The 13,108-nt window shown below is 40.5% G+C and overlaps 2 protein-coding genes and 1 non-coding gene across 4 annotated transcripts; 1 reads left to right on the top strand and 2 right to left on the bottom strand.

Annotated features, from left to right (window-relative positions):
- Positions 1-2,410: 2,410 nt before the first annotated feature.
- Positions 2,411-8,677, bottom strand: nop58 (NOP58 ribonucleoprotein homolog (yeast)). 2 transcript variants are annotated; one of them, XM_031731521.2, is made up of 15 exons: positions 8,523-8,677; positions 7,995-8,071; positions 7,832-7,884; positions 7,500-7,624; positions 7,283-7,419; positions 7,020-7,084; positions 6,619-6,753; positions 6,163-6,308; positions 5,876-6,002; positions 5,506-5,669; positions 5,274-5,408; positions 3,368-3,429; positions 3,130-3,281; positions 2,919-3,049; positions 2,411-2,835 (listed from the first exon to the last, which is right to left on the bottom strand). In XM_031731521.2, exons 1-15 carry the CDS (start codon positions 8,565-8,567, stop codon positions 2,776-2,778), a joined length of 1,614 nt encoding a protein of 537 aa, XP_031587381.2. In that variant the 5' UTR covers positions 8,568-8,677; the 3' UTR covers positions 2,411-2,775. The 2 variants fall into 2 exon arrangements, with proteins under 2 accessions (XP_031587381.2, XP_039463043.1); XM_039607109.1 differs by having other exon boundaries at positions 2,919-3,046.
- LOC116313744 lies at positions 5,745-5,828 on the bottom strand. The gene has a single exon (XR_004198966.1). It is a non-coding gene; the product is annotated as a small nucleolar RNA SNORD11B (small nucleolar RNA).
- Positions 8,678-9,265: 588 nt separating the features above from the next.
- On the top strand, positions 9,266-12,860 carry nufip1 (nuclear FMR1 interacting protein 1). The gene is made up of 10 exons (XM_031731522.2): positions 9,266-9,639; positions 10,118-10,191; positions 10,273-10,374; positions 10,472-10,534; positions 10,614-10,690; positions 10,820-10,912; positions 11,076-11,245; positions 11,415-11,534; positions 11,695-11,930; positions 12,056-12,860. The coding sequence occupies exons 1-10, from the start codon at positions 9,399-9,401 to the stop codon at positions 12,575-12,577; spliced, it is 1,698 nt and encodes a 565-aa protein (XP_031587382.1). The 5' UTR covers positions 9,266-9,398; the 3' UTR covers positions 12,578-12,860.
- The last annotated feature ends 248 nt before the right edge of the window (positions 12,861-13,108 follow it).

The raw sequence follows: 13,108 nt of genomic DNA, 5'->3' as shown, positions 1-13,108 counted from the left end.
GTAATTTAAATTTTGATTCAAATTAATGTACTCGGTTTGGGTACATTTTATACCTATTATCTATTGCCTACATTGTAGAGGGTGACTTTGCCTCCACACCTAAACAGTAAAATAAGAAAAGTCAGGGGTTACGGTGGGATTCAGCAGGTGGGGGGATTATTGGGGCCACATTAAGAAAAAAATATATTGTTCATCATTTTGAGAGTAAAGTAAAAATTTCGAGATTAAGTCGAACATCTATTTTGAGAAAAAAAGTTGACATGTGAAGCCATTGTTGTTTCAAGACAAACTGCTATACCCATTACAATTCATTGTTTAGATAGCTTAGTGAAACAAATTGATCAGCTGTCTTTTGATACATCATCTTTATTACATGAGGGTGTAATCATCAATAACCTTGCATCTGTCCATTAAGAGCCATTTCCTTTGTTGTTTTCCATCTAACCAGATCCAGCTTTCTACACCATCTTCTTAATGTCTTTATACTGATCACCACACTGTGTCTATGAGCTAAAAGAGAAATCATTTACTTTCTTGTTACCGATTCTGATTCTGAAGTATGGTTTGTCTTGAAACAACTGTAATCTCCACAATTTGACTTTTCCTCAAAATACACTTTCAACTTTAATCTCAATATTTGGACTTTATTCTCAAAATGAACAACAATATTTATTTTCCTTAATGTGGCCTTAACCCTCTACTGCAGCGGTCCCCAACCCCCGGGCCTCGGACCGGTACCGGTCCGTGAGTCGTTTGGTACCGGGCCGCGAGAGTTGAGGCTCAGGTGTGAAATGTATGGTTTTCAGGGTTTTTATCGGTTTTCAACGTTATTTTGTTATCGTTTTTATCGTTAACTCGGTTTTCCTGGGTCTTTTCACGTGTGTTATGAATAAATCTTCTTTTTTTCGGTACCGGCACTAGTTTTATTTTGTTGTATTCATCCGCGACACCTCATTGCCGGTCCGTGAAAATATTGTCGGGCATAAACCGGTCCGTGGCGCAAAAAAGGTTGGGGACCGCTGCTCTACTGCACACATTTTGATGGTACATGCTGAAAATGATCTGAGTCATTTTGGACCATTTTAGTGCCAAAATAAATCATTTTAAATTTCAGACAACCCCTCTCCAACAGTGGCATACATCAACAGAGAAAATTATTAACTCATAAATAATTACACAGCTGTTAGAAAGCGAAAAATATATTTTTTAAGTATTCAAAAAATGTCAACCAGTTTTGAAACAAATAACTAAGTATGGCTTGATACAGGCTTAGGTTCGAATATAGATTCTCATGTTGTGAGATTTTGCTGTCATTCTCTGACAGTGTGTGAAACTTTTCTTAACAGTTCTTCTGTGCTGTAAAGCAGAGGTGCACAATTCACTTTATACACATGCATCTTGCCTTATTCGAGTTAATGCAATTTCACTTGTATTCCGCCAAATCACAACAGAAATTCCCTCAAGGTGGATTATATTCTAATGTATGAACCCACAACAATACAGAGAAAACTCTGACGGCCCCCTAAAATCAAGCACTTGGCTACAGGAGGAATGAAAAACTCCCTTTTAACAGGATAAAAGCTCCAGGAGAACCAGACTCAGGGAGGGGCGACCACCTGCCACCTTGCTTCATTTTTTGAATTGATACAGCAAGGACTAATATTTTCAAATTCTGTTTTCTTAATTTACTGGTTAGGTACTGCTTGAATTTGCTTGCCCTTAAATGGCACCATTTGGTCATCCACACAATGTTGTATCTTTACACTCACGTTTCTTTTTTCTTTTATTTAGAGTTCAAGTCATTAAAAATATAATTACTAGAGCAAACACGTTCTCACACCATGCAGTCCTATGACTATGTCAGGATATGAGGTGGGACACCCTACCCTCACATGTTATAGGACCAAAATTTGACACTTTCCCAAACACTTTGATTCAAGTTCAAATGTACTGGGCATGAGGCTTAAAAAAAAAACAACAAACTTATCCTATATCTTTTTCTATCTCTGAGTGAAGTTACTCTTTTCTCTCCCTGGGAAACCCAGCAGCTGTACCTTTAGATAGCAGACACACTGTGTTCACACAGTTTGCTGACATTTGTTTAGCTGATAAAAATGTTGAATTTGAAATTACATGCTACTTAGAAAAAACTCACTTATAACACTTTAGATGATACCACTGAACCTAAAGTAACAAATCTGTTTTGAAAATATAAGTAGAAAGTTTTGTGGAAAAATATAGGGAGTAAAAGTAGTCAGAAAAATAAATACTCAAGTACAGACAGCTAAAACTAGTTAGTACAATAAGTGAAGTATTTGTACTTAATTACTTCCCACCCCTGCTGGATGCACCTATTTGTGCATTAAAAAAAACAAACAAACAAACAAACAAACACACACACACACTCAGCATTTGAGCAAAAGGTTTTATTTCACCTGGTTTTGTTTATCACAAGAGAACTGGGAAATCTGTACTGAACTCATGACTCAATTAGATCTCTTTGTGAATAAAACAAATGCTCATCTACACAGGCTTTTGGTAGATTAAGCTTAAGCATCTTCAAAAAAAAGAAAAAAGAAAAAGAAAAAAAGACTTATTGTACAGTTTCTTTATGACAACAGAAAAGAATGAGATCTAATGATTACTCTGTTTACTGTGAACTTCTTTTCAGATGTCCACAGACAGGCACTCAATACTGTATTGTCCTCAGAAAATATAATTGAATAATAAAAATAAAAGACAAAAAAACAAAACTATTTACACTCTCCTCTCCTTTCAATCTTCTTCCTGCTCCTCTTTTACCTTCTTTTTCTTTTTTTTCTTCTTCTCTGTTGTCTGGAGAGAGAGAGAGGGGTGTCATTACAGAAGAAGAAGAAGAAAAAAAAGGGATAATTTTAAAACTTTAGCTTCCATCTTACCTCAGTAACTGCTACCACCTCTTCTTCCTTTGGTTCTTCCATTTTCTCCTCTGCTTTCTTATCCTTCTTTTTCTTCTTCTTTTTCTTTGGGGTCTCCTCTGCTGCCGCTGATGTTTCTGCTTGTTCTTCTTCTAAACACAGAGCCAGAACACTATCAGCATCACAGATCCAAATGCACAGGAGGCAAATGATTGATTCCAAACTCACTCACCTTCTATTGCCAACTCCTGTTTTGCCTTTTTGGGTTTGACTGCTGGTGTCGTGGGCTCTGTGGCATCCTCTTCTTCTACCTCCTCAAACTTCCTCTTCTTCGATGTGGACGGAATCGTAGAATCACCTGACGGATCATAAATTCTCACTTCACTGTGGAGGAAAAGTTGTAGCAGGCATTAACCACCTTACATATATAGATGTGGAAATCTGCAAAGGAGCTGCAAGTGACTACTCACCTCTTGTGCTGGTATTTATCTGCCTTTGCCATTGCTTTGCCTGTTCCACTGATTCTTCGAATCTGAAAAGAAAAATGTGGATTCAGTGACTAAAGGAGGGGAAAAAAATAACAAAAACAGGGATTTTACCAGGATAACAGATTCAGAAGAAATACAAAACTCCATTACAGTTTGCATATAGCACTTTTCTACCTGGACACTCAAAGTGCACTATTGGACCAAGATACTACTTGCATTTAGTATCTTCCTCAAGGACTGGGGAGACTGGAGCAGCCAGACATGGAATGGCGAACCGTCCAATTAGTAGATGACCTGCTCCACCTCCTGAGGTACAGCCACATTTGTGAACATGACCCAGAACTGCTGTTGTGTTCTTAGGGCTAATGTTCAGACTAAAGCAAAACGAGAAACTGTCCTGTGATCAGACAAATCAAATTTGCAGTTCTTTCTGGTAAATAGGGATACCAAGTCCTGTGAACTATAGGGACGAGAGGCCATGTGGCTTTTTATCAGCACTACGGTCAAAAGCCTGCGTCTCTGATAGTACAGGAATGGATTAATGGTTATGCAACTGTCACATCTGGAGAGGCACCATCAATACTGAAAGGTATACGCTGCAAACAATATCATCTCCAAATTATGCCGGGCGACAGTAATAGCAAAGAGACAAAGCACTTTTGGAACATGGGGAAAGCCAAAAACTGCGCTTCCTCCACTTCCGTACCATTGATTCATTAATGCTGAATTCTCTCGCAGCTGCTCTATTCCCATGTTGTTGCAGTATAGTAATGACTAACCTCATATCGTGGATGGATTAGCTCTGTTGTTCTCCTGGCTGAAGTTTGCTCCGTTTACAGCATTCTGCCATGCAATTGCATTTGTCCCTAACCACCAGAAACCCTCATGTAAACTTTAATCGAGTGGAAAAAAGTTGGCATTCATCCTTCAGCTTCACTGTGCTAATGTTATGCTAACGTAGCTGTTTTGCTAGCAATCACGTAGCACATCATTATATACCAGCTAGTCCAACTTCAGTAACCCTACCAACGTCACTGCTGTTTAATTTTCTCCCTTCATTTATGTTGGAAGTGACAGCAGAGCTGTACATTTTAATTTTTTCAGAAATCTCAGTCAGAACATGCTATATCATGTTTCGGTGGAAACTAGCGAGCTAACTTCCGCTAACTTCTAACTCCGTTGGATTTAATAAATTCTGTTTTCATGGATGCCTGGATGTTAAACTTAATTGTTACACCTGGTAAAGCAGCAACACTGATCATTTTATTAAAAATGAAAGAATTTACACAGTTTTTAACTCTCAGCGATGCCGCAGTGTTTGTTTGACTTTGGGACCTGAAGTAGACAGAGTTTGGGACCCAGATTACTCCACAAGGCTCCTGACTACAGCAGCCGTAATGCTCCGGCAATCCATCAAGCGGTGCGCCTTCATAGCTTACCAAAGTCGTATTAAAACATTTTTTGACAGATTTCTGAGCGCCGTGAACCACATAAAATCGGTTCGAGGTCAGTAAGCACAACCAGAATTCATACATAAGGCACACTGTCGATTTTTGAGAAAATTAAAGGATTTTAAGTGTGCCTTATAGTGTGTAAAATACGTTATACAGAAGAAAAGAATATATCGTGATATATATCGTTACCACACATGCTTCAAATATGGATTTTAGGCCATATCACTCAGCCCTATGAGGACATTTGTTTTAAATTTCGATAGAACAGTGGCAGTATAATGTCCTCGTAAGTGGATATCAGGCCCTTGTAGAGCAAAATTTAGTATTTTGGTCTAGACAACCCAAAATGTGATGTCCACATACGTGGACGCCAGGTCCCAGGAGGTTAAATAGCATCCCAACTTTTCAGGAATAGGGGTTGTAGCTGTACTTACTCCCTTATCTTCCAACTGACGTAGTCTGGCCTCCAGCTTGGCACGGTTCTCTGCACCCATTTCTGCATTTGTGTCTTCTCCGAGAGCGTCATAGCGAATAGCCAGGGCTGCTTTAGCTGCCAGCATCCTGGAAATCTGCAATGGCATTACAGAAAACCAAAGCCTGAGTTGACAGCTTCACATTTTGGCCACCAACCATTATTCAGTCACATATCACACTCTAAGAACATACCTTGCCCTTGTTCTTAGCAGTGGTCTGGCCCACTAGAGAAGCATGGTATATGAGACCATACTTGGGTGTGTCTTTGCGCGTCTTCAGGGCTCTAAAAAGAGCCTTCTCTGCTCCAAGGATCTGGACTGTGGAGGCTGGATGCTTTGCCAGATTCAGAAGGGAACCTGGATCGCACAATGAATGAAACAAAGAACTGTAGCTATGGTGCTCTTCAAGGACCTGACTACTAGTGCTTTCACTGCCAGCTCAGATGAGGTAGTGACTTAAAACCATCAGTCATGTTCAGGAAAGTGACTTAGTGTCATCATCATCACTGCTAGGCCAGTTTTCACAAATTACCTGACTTTTGCCCTCCCCCACCCAAACTCACCTGCATGTGAGATGAGACGGGCGCCAACCAGCTCCCCCACCATTACAGTGAGGTTGGGAGCGATTGCCATCATTCTGTTCTTCAGGTAGTCGTAGAGCTGAGCCCGGTATTCTGAAATCTCTACCACCTATGGGAGAAAAAAAATATATAAAGAGAACATTCAAAAACAAATTCACGAATGCAGGGTACCAGTCACGAAAGGCAAAAACGCATAGAAAACCCTGTGTTTGCAACAGACAACAGTGATCGCCATCACAATCACTGAAGCAAACAGTGAGGACACACACCTGATCACATAGGTGCCTGATGTTGCCAATGTCTTCCTCTGACACTTCTGTTCCCATGGAGATTTCAGCAGCCAATTTAACCTCGACCTCGATCTCCTCGGGGAGGATATCTGATAGATCAGAGCCAGCGACATTTGTGCGATCACCTGTAGACACAAACATATGGCAGTTACTCTGGAATGTCACCACATGGAAGTTAAACCAATGTAGGTGAGTCTTAGAGTGACAAAACGCTGACTTTAAACAAGCTCAGAGCACTCTGGTTTACTCAGCCTGACAGGAAACCATAAATTCTTAAAGACTGAAAGAGGCTTTGATTAAAATTAAAGAGTGCTAATGAATTTGAATGTGGAAATTGTAGGATTGCTGTGTTTTTGCTGGCTTTACTCACACTATTTAGGATATCTAGACCTCTGCTTCTCTGACTGTGTTGTGCAAATGCAGGATGGTCCTTACCTATTTTGCGGACACTCTTGCAGTAGGCTAAGTTGTCTGTGATCACTTTTCCGAGCTCAGGGAAATGCCAGCCATACCACTCTCTGCAACGCATTATGTAATTATTAAGTTCTTTGTCCAGGTCATCCAGAAGAGCTAGAGGCAAGGACGAAAACACAGTACAGCTGATGTTAACTGCTTAAATGATCATTTTTAGAGCAAAAATATCAATAATTTATAATTTATTAATTTTTATAATCCTAAACAGAAAAATTTAGATGTTTTCTTTGTTTGCAATGATAACAGACTGAAGGTTTTTGGACATTCTGAAAATAATTTAGACTGCTGATTGTTCTAAGAGTTTTCTTGTCTGACATGTTACAGGCACAACAACAGACATAACTGTGTAAAACAACACTCACAAATAGCCTGCACGATCATTGTGTCCACCTTGTCAGGACTGAACTTCAGCTTGTAGCGGGATAAACTGCAACCAGATGGCGAACATGGCAAACATGAGTTAATTCAAATTTCTAGATTAATGAAGGGATTTTCAATAAGCCAGAGGGTTGCTGCCTCAGTGGTAGTGACGAATGCTGAGAAAAATCTACACAAATATTTCAGACAGCAAATGTAATCATAGGCAGCAGCTGCATTCATATAACATAATCTGTGCACCACTTACCTGTGAGCCAACCCTAAAGACATAGCACTCATCTCCCTGGGAGGAAGTCCAGTGATGAGGCTCTCCATCTGACCCCTGATGCATCTCATCAGTTCAGCCACAGCAGGGCTGTGGACACAGCTCAGGTCCAGTTTTTCCTGAAGACCAGAAGTCATTAGAAACACAACGTTCGATAACAATGCTGTCTTTCAGGCTGACAGAAATATCAGTGACTTACTTTGATAACGCCACCAAGTTTTGCATCACTAATAGCCAGCTGCTCATGAGCTTCCTTGGCAACAACTTTCTTCAGGACCTTCTTCAGACTCTTGCCAAGTTTTCCCTCAACAAGGGCAGTCGCAGCTGAAAAGTGGAAATAGAGAATAAAATAAAGCTTAGCTGTGCTAAGCGCTTACACAAAACACAAAAAGTGTCAATTCTCATATGTGTGAGGAGGAACTGGTCTCAGCGGTAGTGACGAGGACTGTGCAATACCTCATGTTTAATCAGACACAGCTTTGCATCACAGACAAATCTCAGGTAAACATTAGGGCTCAAATTTGTCATTACCTGCTAAGGCCTCTGTTGTGTCCTGGAACTTCTCAAAATGCTTCAGCTTAACGCTGGTAGGACAAAAGGAAAAACGTGGACGTTACATTCCATCTACGATTTATCGTAATAAGTCCATGGTTATATGTGTCGTCAGGTGGTAAAATGTAACATCAGCACTTACATTTTATTGGCTTTTTCGGGAGTTTCAAACTCCTTATACAGGCAGTCGACCTGCTGCAGTTTGGATTCATTGAGGACCTTAAAACACAATACACAGACATTAGTTAAAAGAAATCTGTCAAGCAGTGGGCTGGCTTACATCGTTAAAAATGTAACTTTAAAAAATTAATGGATGATAAACGCATTTGAACAATCTACAATTCTAAAATGCATGGGACTTAGTTGAAAAGTAGAGTCAGCACCACCTCAGTGTGCACACGTGGTTGCAGGCCCTTCACAGTACAAGCTTGATGTTCGCTTATGACTTAGCCAAGCTCGTGCGCAAACAAAACAACTTTAAATAAAAGTTTAATCCATATCCGCAAGTACAACGAAGAGATTGCTTTTTTTCATACCGTAAATAACACGTTTATGCCACCTTCTACCGACACTCAATGAACTAGCTGGATGGCTAATCCGGGCTAACGCAAAGAGCCCGTGTTAAAGTCCCCCATTTTAAAAAGATCGCGAACAATAGTCGAATACTTACTTTGAATATTGCATATCCAGCTGCGGTTTCAAACAACACGAGCATTTTGGCAGCGCCTTAGTGCAGTTATTGTGCACACCTCTGGAGCCTTCGCGTTTCCACCTCGATCACCACGCTGCTGCCCTCACTCTGAAACACACGCGGCGTGGACAGGGCACCAGGAAACTACTGGGTTGCCAGGTTCGCTCACGTCGGTCGCTATCCCCCGAGCTTAACATTAAAAAGACAATTTAGGGTTTATTTATAAATAAGCGGAAGAAAAGGTTTCTACGGATGGGTGGATCTCGGTGTATCTAATGCACCGTATTGTCCAATGTATTTTTACGTTTTCTTTACCTTATAATATGTTTCTGCTTCTATTGTGGAAAAAAATACACTTTGAAATATGTTTAATTACGCAAACGGCACATAGCATTCGGGTTAATAAAACCGAGCGAGCGGCCACTTGGCTTATGACCCTTACAGACTTGTGTTGGTATGTGTTGGTAGTTAGACGATGCAGTGCATTTCTAATATTTACCAGGCGGCTTTTTACCAAAAATGGCAACCCAAGAGAATTTGTTAATTTAAACCTCGCGAGAAGTTCTAGCCAACTACTGGTAAAATCAAAATTGCAGTTAAGTCTCAAGTATATATATATATATATTTTTACCACAAAACTTTTTATACATATTAAAATACTTAACGTAAGTATGTATAGACGTATATTTATTCGTTTTCGTCTGTGTTGGTTTATGGTCTTCCTTCTCTCCGGAAGTGACGAATCCATAGTTTGCTCAAGGTAAATACATGCGCTTATGAGGGCAACGCGTTGGGGAGAAGTTTTCTTAGAACTATCTTCATCGTCAGCGTGAAGAAAGATTTTGGCCTGGCGGTATGAACGAGTCGGCAAACTACCCTCCGCCCGACTTTGGCTTTCCTCCTTCGAATTCCTTCCAGTCGTTCCAGCAGCAGCAGTCGCACTCGAGTAGCTTCCATCCCACCATGTGGAGCTGGAGCGAAACGCCTACCGAACACAGCTGGGGCTGCGACAGTAGTGTTGGCAGGCACCACGGGTCAGCGGCAAGTTATGGGTTCTCATCAAACCGTGGAAACCACGGACCTACACATACATACGGTGAGTGGAATGTACAGTCGTTTCTCTGTTGAAGATGGGTTCCTTCATGTTACTGTCGCCCTAAAGTGGACATGAAGGACCACATAATGTAAAGACTGACTTACACCATGGGGTTCTGCTCTAACAAAAAAAGTCATAGATTTAACACTATTATGCTGCAGTTAAGGAATAAGTATTTAAAGCTTTATAGCATGTGGAGCGCCATCTTGTGTGACTGCAGCAAGTGACGTCAGTGGGTTGTTTGGTGTTAAAACACTTGAATTAGTTTCATAAAAGCCAACTAGTGACACAACGAATACATCCGTGGAAAACCCGGAAAGATAAACTAAAAACAAAATCACATCCCCACAATAACTTTGATAGCAGCTGTGTAGTTTAAGATACATGCAGTGCGCCTTTAGTCGCCATAAAGGACATGTCCATGTGTCTTTTTTTTTTTTTAAAGAAAGGTGTGCTTGAATTTCTTGCGTGTTTTCAGGTCAAAACTTTAGTCATGAATGGCATCGAGGTGGACATCAAAGCTACCGAGCTCCCAGCCATCATGGAAAAAAGGTGACGAGTCTGAGAACTTTGTATTTATATTGAAAGTGAATGGAACGTTGTTGGGAACTTTGAGCTTTTCACCCCTTGCAGAAAAACAGGAAAGAACCAGAGTATTCCCATTTTTGTGACACCTGCGACCGGGGCTTCAAAAACCAGGAAAAGTACAATGAGCATGTCTCTCAGCATGTCAAGGTATTTCACTCTAGGCTACTTACTAGATATATATTAGTGTTGTTCACATTGATATTCTTTACTTTTTACTGAGAGCTCCAATTGAATCCACTTTTAGTGTTCTGTGGCTGACTGCAGCTTCATGGCCCATGAAAAACTTGTCAGCATACACTGGAAAAATGTAAGTGGAAGAAGATGATGTAAAGAGATTAAGCTTGTAGTAGTTTCCTTTTTCTAATGTGAGTGCTCTGTGTTGACAGAACCATGTGCCAGGAACTAAACGAATCAAACTGGACACACCGGAGGAGATTACTAAATGGAGAGAGGAAAGGCGCAAGTTAGTGTTCGCAAAGAGATTTTAGAAACTGTGGCAGTCATGAACTTTTGATGCAATTTTGCCATTAGTTGATCCACCTGTGCATACTGCCCATGTCCAGTCAGTAATTTGTCTTTACTGGTTTACTAGAAACTATCCAACACTTGTGAATATTGAGAAGAAGAAAAAAGTCCTGGAGGTGCGGGAGGAAACGGGAGCTGTCCTGGAAACAGCTCAGTTTGGGTAAATGTTTACATTTGAATGTATAAATTATGGATTTTGGTGTGCATGTCTTTTATTTTCTATTTTGATATACATTTTTTTTTTTTTTTTTTTTTTAAATTTGAAATGAAGTCTGTCCTACCAAAAAGTTAACTTGCATAAGCAATGATGTATTTATTTTCAGACGAATGAGAGGAAGAGGCAGAGGTCGTGGTTGGAAAAACAGAGGATTCCAAGGGCGACATCTGAGACGGCCACACTCATCGGACTGCAGTGTTACAGAGAAGCCTAAACCACTCACCCACCCATGCAGGGACGGGGATCCACTCGGAGCACTAGCCACTAGTGACCATGGTGAGTTAATTGATTAAAGTTCAATCAAGGCTGTGCACAATCACCTACATAGAGGACAAGATCAAAAGGCTTTCACTGGTTATCCTCTGGTTATTCTTTGATTGAAATACACAGACACCCCTATATAGTGATAGTGATATATTGTGCTCTGTTTTTCATTGGCTCAAAGATTCTGACAGAGAGGAGTCCAGGACCAGTGGCTTGGTTGTGGCCCCTAAGAAGATGAGCTCAGCTCTGGGCTCCCTAGTAGCAAACTACGGATCCATGAGTGAAAGTGATGAGGAACCAGGTGAGCACATAGTGTTTGCTGGATAAAAGTCCAAAATCTTCACCATGCAAGAAAAATCCTAATGATTCTGTCTTGTTGAATTGTTTTTATTTTGTTGTTAATTTACGAGAGAGAGAGAGAGAGAGAGAGAGAGAGACTAACACCTGCCTTTGCGTTTTAGCCACACCCATTCAGACAGGTAAGGAGCTGGTGCAAGAGAACCAGGACCTTCTAAACTTAATACCACCCAACCCTCAGAAGAGGGCACCTGCCAGGGGTAGAGAGGCTTTTTTACAGAATGCAGAGAGACAGAAAATAGTTCAGACAGATTCCAGGCTTCACATGCCCAACAGCAAAGGAGGAAGAGCGGGAAGAGGAAGACTACCACAGTTACATCGCCCCACTTTGCTTGAAATGGTATGGAAGTCATTTGACACTATGCATGTGTATTTATATGATTTTGATTTAGTAAAAAAGGACACGCTGTTTAAAGCTATACTATTTAGATGTTTAGTCCAACTCTTGTTTGTCTCTTTGTTTAGTTACTGGCCCCAGATATCCGACACGAGAGGAATGTCCTCCTGCAGTGTGTACGCTACATTGTCAGAAACCACTTCTTTGGGCTGGAGAGCAGATGTCACAACCAGGAGAAAACTGGAAACAAGGGCACAACATCTGTTACAAATGGAGAGCATGAAGGAAGATGGGAAGAGTCTTCACAGAAAATCCAAGCTGCGTCCCCGTTTGCCTCCTTGATTAGTAGTGAGGGACATTCAGCAGTCCTGGATGTTGGCAGTACGGAGGTTTTAGTTACTGGTGAAGTTTCTGCAGTTAAGCAAGCTCCTTGTATACTGAATCACCAAGGGTCTACACGAGGACCTAATGAACCTACTGTGGAGTCTTTAGGAAGTGTTGGTGATTGTACAGGTGATTTCATCCCAAATACTGAGGAGACAACTGCCAGCGATGTAAACCATCCTGATTTGTCCTCGATGGATGGGATCACATGTATCTCAAATATGTATGATGATGAAATATGGGAGAGCCCCAGTGTTCAAGTGTGAAAGACCCAAAATAGTCGGTCTTATTTTGTCCTAAACAAAAAACTGAGATATGTCATTCCAAATATGAATGAAGAATGTCTGTGGACAGGAATGAGATATAGATAGATAGATATAGATATATCTATAGATCTATATATAGAGATAGATTTTTTTTTTTTTTTTGATATGAGTTTATTATGTAAAGACAGACTGTCTTGTAAAATAAATCACGTGATGTGTAGTGATGAATTCTGAATCTTTATCTTTTCAGTGTTTGACTATCAATAAAGGGAGTGAACTGAAATGTGCGGTAAAGTACATTCACACTACCACGAGAGAAAATATACCTAGTGTTTGACTTGCAGTAAATTCGCACCACGGCTGGAAAGTGTGTTAGTGTTGACCGTCTATTGAGTTCAATGACGTGAAAGTCAGGCAGGTTTACGAGTTTTTTTGGGGGGGGGGTTAACCAGTTTTTTTTTTTTTTTTTTTTTTAAATGGTTGAATAGATGATGGTACATCTATAGTTTAAATTTGTGCTTTTTTTCCCCC

Source organism: Oreochromis aureus, linkage group 23 (assembly GCF_013358895.1).
Source record: "Oreochromis aureus strain Israel breed Guangdong linkage group 23, ZZ_aureus, whole genome shotgun sequence".
NCBI lineage: Eukaryota > Metazoa > Chordata > Actinopteri > Cichliformes > Cichlidae > Oreochromis > Oreochromis aureus.
This window is presented reverse-complemented; position numbering and strand designations above follow the sequence as displayed.